The sequence below is a fragment of the Bufo gargarizans genome, chromosome 1 (assembly GCF_014858855.1).
Source record: "Bufo gargarizans isolate SCDJY-AF-19 chromosome 1, ASM1485885v1, whole genome shotgun sequence".
NCBI lineage: Eukaryota > Metazoa > Chordata > Amphibia > Anura > Bufonidae > Bufo > Bufo gargarizans.
In genome coordinates this window covers 495,112,207-495,132,751 of record NC_058080.1, presented here as the reverse complement: position 1 = coordinate 495,132,751, position 20,545 = coordinate 495,112,207, and the positions used below count along the sequence as shown (strand labels likewise).

Sequence of the window (20,545 nt, the reverse complement as noted above, 5' to 3'; positions counted from 1 at the left end):
ACAAATAAATGATCGTTGCTATGAATCTGTTCTGTATTACTGCCACAGTTCTGAAGCTACATGTTTGAATAAAATTATTTGTGGGCGTTATTTGATACAGTGAATGGCATGGCAGCTGAACTAGCATGGTTAGTGATCTGTCTACTGGTACATTTGGCAATGCAGTTTCTGCCATGGTTTTTCATTTTGAATGGTGCAGTCCCGCTCTTGGTTTAGCCTCACTGAATGTAGCTCCCTCTGTGGCTTTTCGTAGCACCCACATGGTAACCGCACCAACAATGGGCATGTCCATTCTTGCCTCAGTCTGGAAAACTGCATGTAAAAAAGCCTGGGCTGCATGAACTGCAGTATGGCGGTTTCAGTGCAAATGGCGCTCCGCTTTAGGGATGAGCGAACCCGAACTGTATAGTTCGGGTTCGTACCGAATTTTGGGGTGTCCGTGACACGGACCCGAACCCGGACATTTTCGTAAAAGTCCGGGTTTGGGTTCGGTGTTCGTCGCTTTCTTGGCGCTTTTTGAAAAGGCTGCAAAGCAGCCAATCAACAAGCGTCATACTACTTGCCCCAAGAGGCCATCACAGCCATGCCTACTATTGGCATGGCTGTGATTGGCCAGAGCACCATGTGACCCAGCCTCTATTTAAGCTGGAGTCACATAGCGCCGCCCGTCACTCTGCTCTGATTAGCGTAGGGAGAGGTTGCAGCTGCGACAGTAGGGCGAGATTAGGCTGATTAACTCCTCCAAAAGACTCCATCCAGTGATCGATCTGCAGCTGTGGATCATTGAGCTGCTGATACTCAATTGCTCACTGTTTTTAGGCTGCCCAGACCGTTTGTCAGTCACTTTTTTCTGGGGTGATCGGCGGCCATTTTTTGTCTTGTGGTGCGCCAGCACAAGCTGCGACCAAGTGCATTTAACCCTCAATGGCGTGGTTGTTTTTTGGCTAAAGCCTACATCAGGGTGAAGCTGTCACACCAAGTGCATTTAACCAGCAATAGTCTGTTGATTTTTTGGCCATATACTACATCAGGGGCAAGCTGCGCCTGTCACCAAGTGCATTTAACCCTCAATGGTGTGGTTGTTTTTTGGCTAAAGCCTACATCAGGGTGAAGCTGTCACACCAAGTGCATTTAACCAGCAATAGTCTGTTTATTTTTTGGCCATATACTACATCAGGGGCAAGCTGCGCCTGTCACCAAGTGCATTTAACCCTCAATGGTGTGGTTGTTTTTTGGCTAAAGCCTACATCAGGGTGAAGCTGTCACACCAAGTGCATTTAACCAGCAATAGTCTGTTTATTTTTTGGCCATATACTACATCAGGGGCAAGCTGCGCCTGTCACCAAGTGCATTTAACCCTCAATGGTGTGGTTGTTTTTTGGCTAAAGCCTACATCAGGGTGAAGCTGTCACACCAAGTGCATTTAACCAGCAATAGTCTGTTTATTTTTTGGCCATATACTACATCAGGGGCAAGCTGCGCCTGTCGCCAAGTGCATTTAACCCTCAATGGTGTGGTTGTTTTTTGGCTAAAGCCTACATTAGGGTGAAGCTGTCACACCAAGTGCATTTAACCAGCAATAGTCTGTTTATTTTTTGGCCATATACTACATCAGGGGCAAGCTGCGCCTGTCACCAAGTGCATTTAACCCTCAGTAGTGTGGTTGGTCAAGCTGTCACACCAAGTGCATTTAACCAGCAATAGTCTGTTTATTTTTTGGCCATATACTACATCAGGGGCAAGCTGCGCCTGTCACCAAGTGCATTTAACCCTCAGTAGTGTGGTTGGTCAAGCTGTCACACCAAGTGCATTTAGCCAGCAATAGTCTGTTTATTTTTTGGCCATATACTACATCAGGGGCAAGCTGCGCCTGTCACCAAGTGCATTTAACCCTCAGTAGTGTGGTTGGTCAAGCTGTCACACCAAGTGCATTTAACCATCAATAGTGTGGTTATTTTTTGGCCATATCCCAGTCTAATTCTGTCAGTAAACGTATACCTGTCACCCAGCGCCTAAATACTAGGCCTCAAATTTATATCCAGCTAAATCTGTCGTTACTGCTGTACTGTTGTGGCTGGGCAAGTTATTTAGTGTCCGTCAAAGCACAGTTTTTGTTCTGGGTTGAAATACAGTTCCCAATTTAGCAATTTCCTAATTTAGTGGTTTCTGCTGTATCAGAGCTATTTGAAATCTATCCCTAAAAGGGTATATAATATTCAAGGTGCACATAGGGTCATTCAGAATAACTTCACACACACGCTACTGTGCATTTCCAAGTCTAATTCTGTCAGTAAATCCATACCTGTCACCCAGCGCCTAAATACTAGGCCTCAAATTTATATCCCGCTAAATCTGTCGTTACTGCTGTACTGTTGTGGCTGGGCAAGTTATTTAGTGTCCGCCAAAGCACAGTTTTTGTTCTGGGTTGAAATACAATTCCCAATTTAGCAATTTCCTAATTTAGTGGTTTCTGCTGTATCAGGCCTACTTTAAATACATCCCTAAAAGGGTATATCAGAATCAAGGTGCTGATAGGGTCATTCTGAATAACTTCACACACACGCTACTGTGCATTTCCAAGTCTAATTCTGTCAGTAAATCTATACCTGTCACCCAGCGCCTAAATACTAGGCCTCAAATTTATATCCCGCTAAATCTGTCGTTACTGCTGTACTGTTGTGGCTGGGCAAGTTATTTAGTGTCCGTCAAAGCACAGTTTTTGTTCTGGGTTGAAATACAATTCCCAATTTAGCAATTTCCTAATTTAGTGGTTTCTGCTGTATCAGGCCTACTTTAAATACATCCCTAAAAGGGTATATCAGAATCAAGGTGCTGATAGGGTCATTCTGAATAACTTCACACACACGCTACTGTGCATTTCCAAGTCTAATTCTGTCAGTAAATCTATACCTGTCACCCAGCGCCTAAATACTAGGCCTCAAATTTATATCCCGCTAAATCTGTCGTTACTGCTGTACTGTTGTGGCTGGGCAAGTTATTTAGTGTCCGTCAAAGCACAGTTTTTGTTCTGGGTTGAAATACAATTCCCAATTTAGCAATTTCCTAATTTAGTGGTTTCTGCTGTATCAGAGCTATTTGAAATCTATCCCTAAAAGGGTATATCAGAATCAAGGTGCTGATAGGGTCATTCTGAATAACTTCACACACACGCTACTGTGCATTTCCAAGTGCATTTCCAAGTCTAATTCCGTCAGTAAATCTATACCTGTCACCCAGCGCCTAAATACTAGGCCTCAAATTTATATTCAGCTGAATTTGAATACAATACATTGGGCCAAATAATATTTTTGTTGTTGTGGTGAACCATAACAATGAGGAAAACATCTAGTAAGGGACACATTATCTCCCATCCAGTCTTCTGCAGAAAGCGCACAGATGGCGCCTGAAAACCAACCCCATCAGTCTGTCACATCACCCCCATGCATACCAGGGAAACTGTCTCAGCCTCAAGTTATGCAGCAGTCTCTTATGCTGTTTGAAGACTCCGCTGGCAGGGTTTCCCAAGGGCATCCACCTAGCCCTTCCCCAGCGGTGAAAGACATAGAATGCACTGACGCACAACCACTTATGTTTCCTGATGATGAGGACATGGGAATACCACCTCAGCATGTCTCTGATGATGACGAAACACAGGTGCCAACTGCTGCATCTTTCTGCAGTGTGCAGACTGAACAGGAGGTCAGGGATCAAGACTGGGTGGAAGACGATGCAGGGGACGATGAGGTCCTAGACCCCACATGGAATGAAGGTCGTGCCACTGACTTTCACAGTTCGGAGGAAGAGGCAGTGGTGAGACCGAGCCAACAGCGTAGCAAAAGAGGGAGCAGTGGGCAAAAGCAGAACACCCGCCGCCAAGAGACTCCGCCTGCTACTGACCGCCGCCATCTGGGACCGAGCACCCCAAAGGCAGCTTCAAGGAGTTCCCTGGCATGGCACTTCTTCAAACAATGTGCTGACGACAAGACCCGAGTGGTTTGCACACTATGCCATCAGAGCCTGAAGCGAGGCATTAACGTTCTGAACCTTAGCACAACCTGCATGACCAGGCACCTGCATGCAAAGCATGAACTGCAGTGGAGTAAACACCTTAAAACCAAGGAAGTCACTCAGGCTCCCCCTGCTACCTCTTCTGCTGCTGCCGCCTCGGCCTCTTCTGCTGCTGCCGCCTCGGCCTCTTCCTCCGCCTCTGGAGGAACGTTGGCACCTGCCGCCCAGCAAACAGGGGATGTACCACCAACACCACCACCACCTCCGTCACCAAGCATCTCAACCATGTCACACGGCAGCTTTCAGCTCTCCATCTCACAAACATTTGAGAGAAAGCGTAAATTCCCACCTAGCCACCCTCGATCCCTGGCCCTGAATGCCAGCATTTCTAAACTACTGGCCTATGAAATGCTGTCATTTAGGCTGGTGGACACAGACAGCTTCAAACAGCTCATGTCGCTTGCTGTCCCACAGTATGTTGCTCCCAGCCGGCACTACTTCTCCAAGAGAGCCGTGCCTTCCCTGCACAACCAAGTATCCGATAAAATCAAGTGTGCACTGCGCAACGCCATCTGTGGCAAGGTCCACCTAACCACAGATACGTGGACCAGTAAGCACGGCCAGGGACGCTATATCTCCCTAACTGCACACTGGGTAAATGTAGTGGCAGCTGGGCCCCAGGCGGAGAGCTGTTTGGCGCACGTCCTTCCGCCGCCAAGGATCACAGGGCAACATTCTTTGCCTCCTGTTGCCACCTCCTCCTACTCGGCTTCCTCCTCCTCTTCTTCCACCTGCTCATCCAGTCAGCCACACACCTTCACCACCAACTTCAGCACAGCCCGGGGTAAACGTCAGCAGGCCATTCTGAAACTCATATGTTTGGGGGACAGGCCCCACACCGCACAGGAGTTGTGGCAGGGTATAGAACAACAGACCGACGAGTGGTTGCTGCCGGTGAGCCTCAAGCCCGGCCTGGTGGTGTGTGATAATGGGCGAAATCTCGTTGCAGCTCTGGGACTAGCCAATTTGACGCACATCCCTTGCTTGGCGCATGTGCTGAATTTGGTGGTGCAGAAGTTCATTCACAACTACCCCGACATGTCAGAGCTGCTGCATAAAGTGCGGGCCGTCTGTTCGCGCTTCCGGCGTTCACATCCTGCTGCTGCTCGCCTGTCTGCGCTACAGCGTAACTTCAGCCTTCCCGCTCACCGCCTCATATGCGACGTGCCCACCAGGTGGAACTCCACCTTGCACATGCTGGACAGACTGTGCGAGCAGCAGCAGGCCTTAGTGGAGTTTCAGCTGCAGCACACACGGGTCAGTCGCACTACAGAACAGCACCACTTCACCACCAATGACTGGGCCTCCATGCGAGACCTGTGTGCCCTGTTGCGCTGTTTCGAGTACTCTACCAACATGGCCAGTGGCGATGACGCTGTTATCAGCGTTACAATACCACTTCTATGTCTCCTTGAGAAAACACTTAGGGCGATGATGGAAGAGGAGGTGGCCCAGGAGGAGGAGGAGGAGGAGGAGGAGGAGGAAGAGGGGTCATTTTTAGCACTTTCAGGCCAGGCTTCGAAGTGACTCAGAGGGAGGTTTTTGGCAACAGCAGAGGCCAGGTACAAATGTGGCCAGCCAGGGCCCACTACTGGAGGACGAGGATGAGGAGGAGGTGGAGGAGGATGAGGATGAAGCATGGTCACAGCGGGGTGGCACCCAACGCAGCTCGGGCCCATCACTGGTGCGTGGCTGGGGTGAAAGGCAGGACGATGACGATACGCCTCCCACAGAGGACAGCTTGTCCTTACCCCTGGGCAGCCTGGCACACATAGCGACTACATGCTGCAGTGCCTGCGCAACGACAGCAGAGTTGCCCACATTTTAACATGTGCGGACTACTGGGTTGCCACCCTGCTGGATCCACGGTACAAAGACAATGTGCCCACCTTACTTCCTGCACTGGAGCGTGATAGGAAGATGCGCGAGTACAAGCGCACGTTGGTAGACGCGCTACTGAGAGCATTCCCAAATGTCACAGGGGAACAAGTGGAAGCCCAAGGCCAAGGCAGAGGAGGAGCAAGAGGTCGCCAAGGCAGCTGTGTCACGGCCAGCTCCTCTGAGGGCAGGGTTAGCATGGCAGAGATGTGGAAAAGTTTTGTCAACACGCCACAGCTAACTGCACCACCACCTGATACGCAACGTGTTAGCAGGAGGCAACATTTCACTAACATGGTGGAACAGTACGTGTGCACACCCCTCCACGTACTGACTGATGGTTCGGCCCCATTCAACTTCTGGGTCTCTAAATTGTCCACGTGGCCAGAGCTAGCCTTTTATGCCTTGGAGGTGCTGGCCTGCCCGGCGGCCAGCGTTTTGTCTGAACGTGTATTCAGCACGGCAGGGGGCGTCATTACAGACAAACGCAGCCGCCTGTCTACAGCCAATGTGGACAAGCTGACGTTCATAAAAATGAACCAGGCATGGATCCCACAGGACCTGTCCATCCCTTGTGCAGATTAGACATTAACTACCTCCCCTTAACCATATATTATATGGTTTTTATTTTCATTTTACCATTATATTGCGAGGCTACCCAAAGTTGAATGAACCTCTCCTCTGTCTGGGTGCCGGGGCCTAAATATATGCCAATGGACTGTTCCAATGTTGGGTGACGTGAAGCCTGATTCTCTGCTATGACATGCAGACTGATTCATTGCTGACATGAAGCCAGATCCTCTGTTACGGGACCTCTCTCCTCTGCCTGGGTGCTGGGCCTAAATATATGCCAATGGACTGTTGCGCTGGTGGCTGACGTGAAGCCTGATTCTCTGCTATGACATGCAGACTAATTCTCTGCTGACATGAAGCCAGATTGTCTGTTACGGGACCTCTCTCCTCTGCCTGGGTGCTGGGCCTAAATATATGAAAATGGACTGTTGCAGTGGTGGCTGACGTGAAGACTGATTCTCTGCTATGACATGCAGACTGATTCTCTGCTGACATGAAGCCAGATCCTCTGTTACGGGACCTCTCTCCTCTGCCTGGGTGCTGGGCCTAAATATCTGACAATTGACTGTTGCATTGGTGGCTGACGTGAAGCCTGATTGTCTGCTATGATATGAAGACTGATTCTCTGCTGACATGAAGCCAGATTGTCTGTTACGGGACCTCTCTCCTCTGCCTGGGTGCTGGGCCTAAATATCTGACAATGGACTGTTGCATTGGTGGCTGACGTGAAGCCTGATTCTCTGCTATGATATGAAGACTGATTCTCTGCCGACATGAAGCCAGATTGTCTGTTACGGGACCTCTCTCCTCTGCCTGGGTGCTGGGCCTAAATTTATGAAAATGGACTGTTGCATTGGTGGCTGACGTGAAGCCTGATTCTCTGCTATGATATGAAGACTGATTCTCTGCCGACATGAAGCCAGATTGTCTGTTACGGGACCTCTCTTCTCTGCCTGGGTGCTGGGCCTAAATTTATGAAAATGGACTGTTGCAGTGGTGGGTGACGTGAAGCCTGATTCTCCGCTATGATATGAAGACTGATTCTCTGCTGACATGAAGCCAGATTGTCTGTTACGGGACCTCTTTCCTCTGCCTGGGTGCTGGGCCTAAATATCTGACAATGGACTGTTGCATTGGTGGCTGACGTGAAGCCTGATTCTCTGCTATGATATGAAGACTGATTCTCTGCTGACATGAAGCCAGATTGTCTGTTACGGGACCTCTCTCCTCTGCCTGGGTGCTGGGCCTAAATTTATGAAAATGGACTGTTGCAGTGGTGGGTGACGTGAAGCCTAATTCTCTGCTATGACATGAAGACTGATTCTCTGCTGACATGAAGCCAGATTGTCTGTTACGGGACCTCTCTCCTCTGCCTGGGTGCTGGGCCTAAATATCTGACAATAGACTGTTGCATTGGTGGCTGACGTGAAGCCTGATTCTCTGCTATGATATGAAGACTGATTCTCTGCCGACATGAAGCCAGATTGTCTGTTACGGGACCTCTCTCCTCTGCCTGGGTGCTGGGCCTAAATTTATGAAAATGGACTGTTGCAGTGGTGGGTGACGTGAAGCCTGATTCTCTGCTATGATATGAGGACTGATTCTCTGCTGACATGAAGCCAGATTGTCTGTTACGGGACCTCTCTCCTCTGACTGGGTGCTGGGCCTAAATTTCTGACAATGGACTGTTGCATTGGTGGCTGACGTGAAGCCTGATTCTCTGCTATGATATGAAGACTGATTCTCTGCCGACATGAAGCCAGATTGTCTGTTACGGGTCCTCTCTCCTCTGCCTGGGTGCTGGACCTAAATTTATGAAAATGGACTGTTGCAGTGGTGGGTGGCGTGAAGCCTGATTCTCTGCTATGATATGAAGACTGATTCTCTGCTGACATGAAGCCAGATTGTCTGTTACGGGACCTCTCTCCTCTGCCTGGGTGCTGGGCCTAAATATCTGACAATGGACTGTTGCATTGGTGGCTGACGTGAAGCCTGATTGTCTGCTATGATATGAAGACTGATTCTCTGCTGACATGAAGCCAGATTGTCTGTTACGGGACCTCTCTCCTCTGCCTGGGTGCTGGGCCTAAATATCTGACAATGGACTGTTGCATTGGTGGCTGACGTGAAGCCTGATTCTCTGCTATGATATGAAGACTGATTCTCTGCCGACATGAAGCCAGATTGTCTGTTACGGGACCTCTCTCCTCTGCCTGGGTGCTGGGCCTAAATTTATGAAAATGGACTGTTGCATTGGTGGCTGACGTGAAGCCTGATTCTCTGCTATGATATGAAGACTGATTCTCTGCCGACATGAAGCCAGATTGTCTGTTACGGGACCTCTCTTCTCTGCCTGGGTGCTGGGCCTAAATTTATGAAAATGGACTGTTGCAGTGGTGGGTGACGTGAAGCCTGATTCTCCGCTATGATATGAAGACTGATTCTCTGCTGACATGAAGCCAGATTGTCTGTTACGGGACCTCTTTCCTCTGCCTGGGTGCTGGGCCTAAATATCTGACAATGGACTGTTGCATTGGTGGCTGACGTGAAGCCTGATTCTCTGCTATGATATGAAGACTGATTCTCTGCTGACATGAAGCCAGATTGTCTGTTACGGGACCTCTCTCCTCTGCCTGGGTGCTGGGCCTAAATTTATGAAAATGGACTGTTGCAGTGGTGGGTGACGTGAAGCCTGATTCTCTGCTATGACATGAAGACTGATTCTCTGCTGACATGAAGCCAGATTGTCTGTTACGGGACCTCTCTCCTCTGCCTGGGTGCTGGGCCTAAATATCTGACAATAGACTGTTGCATTGGTGGCTGACGTGAAGCCTGATTCTCTGCTATGATATGAAGACTGATTCTCTGCCGACATGAAGCCAGATTGTCTGTTACGGGACCTCTCTCCTCTGCCTGGGTGCTGGGCCTAAATTTATGAAAATGGACTGTTGCAGTGGTGGGTGACGTGAAGCCTGATTCTCTGCTATGATATGAGGACTGATTTTCTGCTGACATGAAGCCAGATTGTCTGTTACGGGACCTCTCTCCTCTGCCTGGGTGCTGGGCCTAAATATCTGACAATGGACTGTTGCATTGGTGGCTGACGTGAAGCCTGATTCTCTGCTATGATATGAAGACTGATTCTCTGCCGACATGAAGCCAGATTGTCTGTTACGGGTCCTCTCTCCTCTGCCTGGGTGCTGGGCCTAAATTTATGAAAATGGACTGTTGCAGTGGTGGGTGGCGTGAAGCCTGATTCTCTGCTATGATATGAAGACTGATTCTCTGCTGACATGAAGCCAGATTGTCTGTTACGGGACCTCTCTCCTCTGCCTGGGTGCTGGGCCTAAATATCTGACAATGGACTGTTGCATTGGTGGCTGACGTGAAGCCTGATTCTCTGCTATGATATGAAGACTGATTCTCTGCTGACATGAAGCCAGATTGTCTGTTACGGGTCCTCTCTCCTCTGCCTGGGTGCTGGGCCTAAATTTATGAAAATGGACTGTTACAGTGGTGGGTGACGTGAAGCCTGATTCTCTGCTATGACATGAAGACTGATTCTCTGCTGACATGAAGCCAGATTGTCTGTTACGGGACCTCTCTCCTCTGCCTGGGTGCTGGGCCTAAATTTATGAAAATGGACTGTTACAGTGGTGGGTGACGTGAAGCCTGATTCTCTGCTATGACATGAAGACTGATTCTCTGCTGACATGAAGCCAGATTGTCTGTTATGGGACCTCTCTCCTCTGCCTGGGTGCTGGGCCTAAATTTATGAAAATGGACTGTTGCAGTGGTGGGTGACGTGAAGCCTGATTCTCTGCTATGACATGAAGACTGATTCTCTGCTGACATGAAGCCAGATTCTCTGTTACGGGACCTCTCTCCTCTGCCTGGGTGCCGGGGCCTAAATATCTGAGAATGGACTGTTCCAGTGGTGGCTGACGTGAAGCCAGATTCTCTGCTATGGGACCTCTCTCCAATTGATTTTGGTTAATTTTTATTTATTTAATTTTTATTTTAATTCATTTCCTTATCCACATTTGTTTGCAGGGGATTTACCTACATGTTGCTGCCTTTTGCAGCCCTCTAGCCCTTTCCTGGGCTGTTTTACAGCCTTTTTAGTGCCGAAAAGTTCGGGTCCCCATTGACTTCAATGGGGCTCGGGTTCGGGACGAAGTTCGGATCGAGTTCGGATCCCGAACCCGAACATTTTCGGGAAGTTCGGCCGAACTTCTCGAACCCGAACATCCAGGTGTCCGCTCAACTCTACTCAGCTTTCATCACAGAATCAAAATCCATCATGTGAACATACCCAAAGCGAAAGTATCTGGAAATCACAGGCGTTCTGTTTAAAGGAACCAGGCAGACCTTCAGGACAATTCACATTGACTTAACCCTTTCAGTCTTATTTTTAGATTGTTCAGCTTAGGGAGCACAATGACCTTTGCTAGTTTAGTTAACCGTGTAATTGCTCAGATAGTTGTTGAAGTAGTATTCTTTCCAAGCAGGGCCGTTTCTACGGGCGGGCGGGACGGGCGGCCGCCCGGGGCGCTATCAGAAGCAGGGGGCGCCCGTTGAGGTAAAAAAAAAATATAAAAATTCGTCCTGTAGGCAAAGGATCGGGCGGCCGGCCGGCGGCGCCCCTCATGTTAATGTAGCGTGGCCGAGCTCTGTTTGGTCCGGCCCGGGGTACAGGAGCATTTGTTTCCTGTACCCGGCCGGACTGAAAGGAAGTGCACACTAAGTGAGCACTTCCTGTCAGCCGAGTACAGGAAACAAAAGCTCCTGTACCGCGGAGCGAACAGAGCTCGGCCACGCTACATTAGAGGTGACATTGACAAGGGGGAGGAAATGAGGGGGGGGGGTGGGGGGGTGGGGGGGGAGTAGAATGAGAGTGACAAGGGGATGGGGGGAGTAGAATGAGAGTGACAAGGGGGGTGGGGGGTGTAGAATGAGAGTGACAAGGGGGTGGGGGGTGTAGAATGAGAGTGACAAGGGGGGTGGGGGTGTAGAATGAGAGTGACAAGGGGGGTGGGGGGGTGTAGAATGAGAGTGACAAGGGGGGTGGGGGGTGTAGAATGAGAGTGACAAGGGGGGTGGGGGAAGTAGAATGAGAGTGACAAGGGAGGGGGAGAAGAGAGTGACAAGGGAGGGGGGGAGAAGAGAGTGACAAGGGAGGGGGGGGAGAAGAGAGTGACAAGGGAGGGGGGGAGAAGAGAGTGACAAGGGAGGGGGGGGAGAAGAGAGTGACAAGGGAGGGGGGGGAGAAGAGAGTGACCAAGGGAGGGGGGGGGAGAAGAGAGTGACAAGGGAGGGGGAGAAGAGAGTGACAAGGGAGGGGGGGAGAGAGAGTGCCAAGGGAGGGGAGAATAAGAGAGTGACAAGGGAGGGGGGAAAAGAGAGTGACAAGGGAGGGAGGGGGGAGAAGAGAGTGACAAGGGAGGGAGGGGGGAGAAGAGAGAGAGTGACAAGGGAGGGAGGGGGAGAAGAGAGTGACAAGGGAGGGGGGGAGAAGAGAGTGACAAGGGAGGGGGGAGAAGAGAGTGACAAGGGAGGGGGGAGAAGAGAGTGACAAGGGAGGGGGGAGAAGAGAGTGACAAGGGAGGGGGAGAAGAGAGTGACAGGGAGGGGGGAGAAGAGAGTGACAAGGGAGGGGGGGGAGAAGAGAGTGACAAGAGAAGGGGGGGAGAAGAGAGTGACAAGAGAGGGGGGGAGAAGAGAGTGACAAGGGAGGGGGGGAGAAGAGAGTGACAAGGGAGGGGGGGGGAGAAGAGAGTGACAAGGGAGGGGGGGAGAAGAGAGTGACAAGGGAGGGGGGGGGAGAAGAGAGTGACAAGGGAGGGGGGAGAAGAGAGTGACAAGGGAGGGGGGGGAGAAGAGAGTGACAAGGGAGGGGGGAGAAGAGAGTGACAAGGGAGGGGGGGGAGAAGAGAGTGACAAGGGAGGGGGGGGAGAAGAGAGTGACAAGGGAGGGGGGGAGAAGAGAGTGACAAGGGAGGGGGGGGGAAGAGAGTGACAAGGGAGGGGGGAGAAGAGAGTGACAAGGGAGGGGGGGGGAGAAGAGAGTGACAAGGGAGGGGGGAGAAGAGAGTGACAAGGGAGGGGGGGAGAAGAGAGTGACAAGGGGGGGGGGAGAAGAGAGTGACAAGGGAGGGGGGGAGAAGAGAGTGACAAGGGAGGGGGGGAGAAGAGAGTGACAAGGGAGGGGGGGGGAAGAGAGTGACAAGGGAGGGGGGGAGAAGAGAGTGACAAGGGAGGGGGGGGAAGAGAGTGACAAGGGAGGGGGGGAGAAGAGAGTGACAAGGGAGGGGGGGGAGAAGAGTGACAAGGGAGGGGGGGGGAGAAGAGAGTGACAAGGGAGGGGGGGAGAAGAGAGTGACAAGGGAGGGGGGGGGGGGAAGAGAGTGACAAGGGAGTCCGCAGAGCCAGACCAAGAGCCAGACTGCAGCCAGAGACCAGATCATCTAATTATCCTGGTGGTAAGTAGACAATGCAATATGTGTATTATTTAATTGTTTAGTTATTAATACTACATTTTGCGGACCGCACATTGCCGGCACTAAGAGAATATGCCTATTCTTGTCCGTTATTGGGGACAAGAATAGGACATGTACTATTTTTTTTCAGGATCGGAATTGCGGATCCGGGTCCGCAATTCCGGATCTGATAAGGGGGGGGGGGGGGGGGCGGGGGTGCCACTGTCACTGTGGGGGACATTAAGTTTAATAAGGATCACTATGGACATTATTTAGAATGGAGGCTGCTGTGGGTGTCATTACTCATTATAACTGTATAATGTCTGATAGGCCTAGTCCTGAGCTGAGTTATATTACTCTGCCCATGCCGTGTATAATAATGTACCCATCCCTGATACCCCTTAGTTATATTACCCCGCTGGAGTAATATAACTAAGGGGTATCAGGGTACATTATTATACAGGGCAGGGTAATATAACTCAGCTCAGGACTAGGCCTATCAGACATTATACAGTTATAATGACATCCACAGCAGCCTCCATTCTAAATAATGTCCATAGTGATCCTTATTAAAAATAATATCCCCCCACAGGCAGGCAGTGCGGGCGGCGGCGCTCACTCACTGTACATCACGCACTGCGTGACGTACAGTGAGTGAGGTGAGCACCGCCGCCCACACTACCTGCCTGTCTGTTACCGCCCGCCCGGAGCAGTGCTGAGAAAGAAGCCTGCTGTGAGTGAGAGCCTGAGTCTATGGGACAGTGGGTCACTGTGACCGTCCGTGCAATGTGGTTCCACATTTTTTACAATGGGGAGACACTTATTTCATCGAGCAGTTGTGAGGGGAGGGGGGGGGGAGTTTTTTTGACACTCGCCCTGAGAGAAATTTTACATAGAAACTGCACTGTTTCCAAGTAAAACATATAAGATACATACAAAGTAGAGACAAAGAGAATCAGACCTGTCAGCATGTACTGATAGGCATTGTCAGAGATGGAGAAGATGTGAGGTGGAGCTTCACTCCTCTTCTTGCCACGATAAGCAGCCACAACCTCTGCATTGTAGACAGGAAGCCACTTGTAGGGGTTCACCGTCACACAGAACAGTCCTGAATATGTCTAGGAGGAAGCAGAATAACATGTATGTAGGGCACAATATCAATGAAGGTCATGGAATTGCTGGTTAGTAATCAAGGTGTATTCTGCGTGTAATTAAACAGTTCCCCTTTCACTCAATCTTTGATCCAGAGTGATGAAGGATTGTGAAATTGTATTTGTGGATGTGATGTAACAAGGAAAGTGGAGTCAATCGGAATGCACTAAGTGCAGTACTGGAGAGTTGTTGGGTGGTAATAATTCAAATAAGAATTATTATATCACAAAAAAAAAAAAAAAAAAAAAAAGAATTATTAATTATGGTCATAAAAGTTATTAACCATAAAAAAATTAAATTGATAAAATTTGTCATAAATTCTTAAAATCATGACGTGGTGAATTGTAGACAACCTAATTGATACAATTCACATCTGAGTCCGACTATTTCCTCAGATAAATAAGTTCTTTTTGACGTGAGATGATGTTAATGATAAAACATGTAGTTCTACATTATACAATAATACAAAGGTATTATAAAAATATGCAGATTTATTGGTTACAAGATTATAAACATATATAAGTAAATAAACACAATGAAACATGCAAATGAATATATATAGCGTTAATATAAAGCATTACAAGCTTAGGCTCCTTTCACACTAGCGTTCGTCGGTCCGCTCGTGAGTTCCGTTTGAAGGAGCTCACGAGCGGACCCGAACGCAGCCGTCCAGCCCTGATGCAGTCTGAATGGAGCGGATCCGCTCAGACTGCATCAGTCTGGCGGCGTTCAGCCTCCGCTCCGCTCGCCTCCGCACGGACAGGCGGACAGCTGAACGCTGCTTGCAGCGTTCGGGTGTCCGCCTGGCCGTGCGGAGGCGTGCGGATCCGTGCGGATCCGTCCAGACTTACAATGTAAGTCAATGGGGACGGATCCGTTTGAAGATGCCACAATGTGGCTCAATCTTCAAGCGGATCCGTCCCCCATTGACTTTACATTGAAAGTCTGGACGGATCCGTCCGAGGCTATTTTCACACTTAGCTTTTTTTTTGCCATTTTAATGCAGACGGATCCGTTCTGAACGGAGCCTCCGTCTGCATTATTATGAGCGGATCCGTTCAGAACGGATCCGCCCGAACGCTAGTGTGAAAGTAGCCTAAACAATACATGTGAGTGGAAATAACTTGTCACATTATAACCAAGCTATTATTAGGTTAGGATATCAAAATATAAACATAAGTTATATTCATTACTACTGTTCAGAGAAAACCTCATGATATCAGGACGGGCATGTCTAATCCTAGACATCAATATGGAATGCTAAATACATTCCACCTCCCTCTAACCAACTACACATCACATGACTTCAGGATGGGAAAATCCATCCAAGGATATAACTTAGAAGAGATAACTGTATCCTTCCGCCCCATCCTGGACTATTTTCACACATATGACTTTGGTAAGACTATTAAGACAAATAACAGGGATCTAGGATCATTGCTAGATCATATCTTAAATGGGAACGACTTGAAATAAGTCTTTCCTGTGGGAATCCATCAATTAGCTTGGCGAAGAATGTTCTATCAATAAATATTGTGAGACAGTGACAGGTCTCACGCAGGTTAGAGACAAGGAAGGGGTGGATAGTTCGGTCCACACCCCTATTCCACCACAGGTGAGACCAGCTGGAAGTAATCAGGCTGGCACAAAGCACCTCCCAGGGTGTCTCACTGGGGGGAGTGTGTTGCCTGTGGACAGAGGCCTGGAGGCTCTGTGTGGTCCAAGCCAGGAGGGCTGACAGACCACTATTCCCCATATGTGCTGAGACACTGGACTGGAGGCAGTGGGCGTACTGTGCTCTGTACAGCCAGGGGGCTGTGGGACATTGGCTGAGAAAGCCGCATGTGTTCACAGGGTGTGAACAGGGACTTAGGTGAGTCAGGAAACTCTGTGTTAGTTAGAGCCTAGCCGGGCAAGTGTTTATTATTTTATGTGGATGTCACATGTGTAAGGTGAAGCTGCGACTTCATGATGACCTGTATTGGTTGGAGGTGCACAATAAATGCACGGTTTGGACCTGAAACCTGGTGTCCTAAAGTCGTATCTGTGAGAATGACCCCCAAATAAGAGGCGATCCCTTACAATTGGTGTCGGATGCGGGCAGTTGTCCATGAGAGAAGGGCAACGGTCGGTTGCTAGGGGCAACGCTGAGACTGCAGGTGCTGCTAAAAGCTGTTTTTTGCCGTGTGTGGCGTTAAAGGAACGGAAGGTTTTTTTTGTCCAGTGGAGCAGGTGCTGCTCATAAGAGTGAACTATTTTGCTGTGGTGCAAGTAAAACTGCAGTGAATTAAAGGGCCAGTAGCCCAGCAGAAGTGGACTTGTGGCTGAAAGCTTTTCCTGCTACCATGGGTCTCGGGGAAGAGTACATCTGGCAGCGCTGGCGCATACAGCAGGCAGAAGACATGGCCATAGCAATTGGCTACACTAAAAATGAATTGGCGAAATTTGATGCAGAGCGAGAGGCTTTGGAGGCGCAGTTGCAGCTGGCCTTGAGAAATGGGTTCTCAACACTGTATGGACCCTGTACAAAGTTCCAAGAGGTTGGTGGTGTGCCGGGACTATCAGGGGAAAAGCAAAGATATGCCGTTGCCAAGGGCAACCGTCGGGAAGATAAAGAGGTGGAGAGCGGTGCGGTTCTCAGGAGTGCATATCTTCCCTGCGACTGTGTCCTGAGTCCTAGAGAGGAAGTGCGGAGGTGCAGTAAAGCTGTTGCTAGGAGCAACCACAACCTTGATGAGTCCGCGGGAGAGGATGTCACTGCTTTACCAGAATGGTTCATTACAAAGGGTAAGACTGTTCCTGTTATTAACTATGTGGCAGAGCCAGTGACAGTGAGCCGGCGGCAGGGGATATCTGCTGGGCCGGTAGGTGATAAGTCACACAGAGAAAAAACTGTGTCTGAACAGGCGGATAAGCCTGCAGTCATTGCTCCCTCGCAGAAACCTGCAGAGGAGAAGGTTTCTGTGTTACCTCAGTTGCCCATGACCAAAGCTAGTTTTGGGATGACAAGGATCCGGGATCCCATGCTAGCCCAGGTAAGAGGTAGCACAATATTGAAACCTGAGACTGGTAAAATAATAAAGGTGCTGGACAGTCGTGCGGAGAAGGACTATCCACTGATTTTCACTGAGCGTGAGACTCCAATGAGAACAGAGACTGATGAACTTGATGTGACAGATACGCTCATGCATGAGGGGGTGTTGGGGTGTAATCTTCCCTTATGCTGGGAGTTGTGGAGTAAGGGAGACACTTCTGCAGAGAGTGCAAAAACTCCTGCAGAACTTGTACCTGTCCCTTTAAGTGAGGATCTAAGGGAGCTGCACTTTGACTTGCATGGGGAAAGAATATTGACCATTGGAAACAATGGTGCTGGTCAAATGCAAAGTGATGGTGACAAAAGTGCGGTAATGCATAAGGAAAATGTGATGTCATATGAAATATGTGATAATAATGACATGCCTTTTCCTTTGCAGGCTGTGATTGGGGGAAAAGCTCCCCCTGTGGGTAAACATGTGTCTGATATAAAAGTGTTGATAAATGTTGAAGAAACACCGCTAGGAGACCCCATTGTAGACAATGTGGCGGGGCTAGAGGGTGTACCACACGGACCAGAGGTGGATGTGCAGTCTCCACAGGTTTCTATGATTAATAAAATGTCCCAGGTGGGGATTGACTCAGGGGTGCCCCTAGAGGCCAGGGTTAATAGTGACACGAGCAGTATAAGTGGCCTATGTGCCGTGACAGTTAGCAACTTCGAGAGTGAGGCTACCATGTCAAGACCCAGCAAAACTAAAGTGGTTACTAGTAGCGAGTCTAGCGACCAGATGACAGTTATATCTGATGAGACAAGAGTTCAGTCGGGTGACAGCCTAGTGTCTGAAGCTCATATCCTGACAGTTGTAGATGACCTGACAGGACAGTACAGCTACAAACTTGATGTTTTCGCTCGCTTTGCACAGTCCCTAGATACACTAGAGACGGGGCTAGCGGTTCTTGCAGAGCAACTGCAGGAATCTCCAGAGGAGTCACAGAAAGAGATGAATGAACTGAAGGAACTAGAGTCACTAATAGAAGCGGAAATTCTCCAACTTCAAGAGGAACTTGCAGCTTCTGAGCGATCCAGACTTCATGCAGAGCAGGAAAGAGATGAGCTGGCTGATGAGGTTCTAAACAGCGCCTCAGAAAAATCTGCTCTTTTGGAGGAGAAAAGACATTTGGAAGCCATGATGGCTCAACTTGATCAAGAGTTATGTGATCGCATGGTGGAACTGGACCACCAGAGACAAACTGCATCTAGATTGGAGAAGAAACAAAAGAAGTTTGACCAGCTCTTGGTTGAAGAGAAATGCATATCGGCTCGATATGCCGAAGAACGTGACCGAGCGGAGGCTGATGCTCGGGAGAAAGAGTCCAAGGCCCTCTCCTTGGCTAGAGCCCTTGAAGAAGTGCTTGAGGAGCGAAATTAATTAGAGAGGCTGAACAAGCAACTCAGAGCAGAGATGACATCTTTTGAGCTCATGAGTAGAGTTGAGCGAACACCTGGATGTTCGGGTTCGAGAAGTTCGGCCGAACTTCCCGAAAATGTTCGGGATCCGAACCCGATCCGAACTTCGTCCCGAACCCGAACCCCATTGAAGTCAATGGGGACCCGAACTTTTCGGCACTAAAAAGGCTGTAAAACAGCCCAGGAAAGGGCTAGAGGGCTGCAAAAGGCAGCAACATGTAGGTAAATCCCCTGCAAACAAATGTGGATAGGGAAATGAATTAAAATAAAAATTAACCAAAATCAATTGGAGAGAGGTCCCATAGCAGAGAATCTGGCTTCCCGTCACCCACCACTGGAACAGTCCATTCTCAGATATTTAGGCCCCGGAACCCAGGCAGAGGAGAGAGGTCCCGTAACAGAGAATCTGGCTTCATGTCAGCAGAGAATCAGTCTTCATGTCATAGCAGAGAATCAGGCTTCACGTCACCCAACATTGGAACAGTCCATTGGCATATATTTAGGCCCAGCACCCAGGCAGAGGAGAGAGGTCCCGTAACAGACAATCTGGCTTCATGTCAGCAGAGAATTAGTCTGCATGTCATAGCAGAGAATGAGGCTTCACGTCACCCACCACTGCAACAGTCCATTGGCATATATTTAGGCCCAGCACCCAGGCAGAGGAGAGAGGTCCCGTAACAGACAATCTGGCTTCATGTCATCAGAGAATCAGTCTGCATGTCATAGCAGAGAATGAGGCTTCACGTCAGCCACCACTGCAACAGTCCATTGGCATATATTTAGGCCCAGCACACAGGCAGAGGAGAGAGGTCCCGTAACAGACTGTCATGGTCTTACCTTCTTGCTGTTCTCCTTCGTTTGACATGTGCTGGCGGCCATCTTGGTTTCTGGGTTTCTTGTAGCCTCCCACCCTGCGGCTTCTCCTTCCCACTGGGAGGAGCTGGATGCCTAGCTCATATATATAGGAGGTCTGTGGCTTCAGTTCCTTGCTTGGTCCTCCTGTGTGCACCTGCTTCTAAGACTGCTGCTGCTTCTGGTTCCTGATCCTGGCCTCGTCTGACTACCCCGCTGGTTCCTGATCCTGGCTTCGTCTGACTACCCTTCTGGTTCCTGATCCTGGCTTCGTCTGACTACCCTTCTGGTTCCTGACCTCTGGCTTCGCAAGACCCTGCTCCGGTTTAGCCATCCGTTTGGACTTTTGCTTACAGCTTGATTTGCAATAAAGCCTTCTTATTTCCACGTATCTCTTGTTGTACGTCTGGTTCATGGTTCCTTGACATTAGGACCAAGCCATGAATTCTGACGGTACAGGGCCATCCTCGCTACCTACGCTGGTTGCCAGACTTGATCAGCAGGATCACCTGTTGGGTCGGTTCGCTGTGGCGTTGCAAACCCTGCTTGAACGCACGGCTCATTTCGCTTCCGTTGCCGATGGGTCGGTTGTCGCTCCTGGGCCCGCTCCTACTGCCGCTCCGGTTGTTGCGCCAGAGTCTACCCCGACACCTGTTGCTGTGCCTGCGGTGTCTCGGGGTATGACCGGTTCTGCCCCCCTTCCACAGCGCTTTGGGGGAGAGCCAACTCAGTGCCGAGGTTTCCTTAACCAGGTGGGCATTTATTTCGAGTTGCTGCCACATGCCTTTCCTACTGAGAGATCAAAGGTGGGCTTCTTGATCTCGCTGCTCTCGGACAAGGCCTTGGCCTGGGCCAGCCCTTTATGGGAGAACAACAATCCGGTGGTTGCCGAGTTTTCCGGTTTTGTTGCTTCTCTTCGGAAGGTATTCGATGTGCCGGCTCGTGCTGCCTCTGCTGCGAAGCTCCTTATGTCCATCAGACAGGGTTCACGATCCGTAGCTGAATACGCCATTGAGTTTCGTACCCTGGCAGCAGAGGT

The 20,545-nt window shown here is 49.7% G+C and overlaps 1 protein-coding gene across 1 annotated transcript in view; it reads right to left on the bottom strand.

Moving 5' to 3' along the window:
• The window catches only part of LOC122923509 (myosin-7), a 107,823-nt gene extending 93,709 nt beyond the window's left edge, over positions 1 to 14,114 (bottom strand). The window contains exon 1 of the mRNA XM_044274338.1: positions 13,960 to 14,114. Within this exon, the coding sequence (XP_044130273.1) occupies positions 13,960 to 13,969 (10 nt within the window). The 5' untranslated portion in view covers positions 13,970 to 14,114. The remainder of the gene's footprint in view (positions 1 to 13,959) is intronic.
• Between the last annotated feature and the right edge of the window lie 6,431 nt (positions 14,115 to 20,545).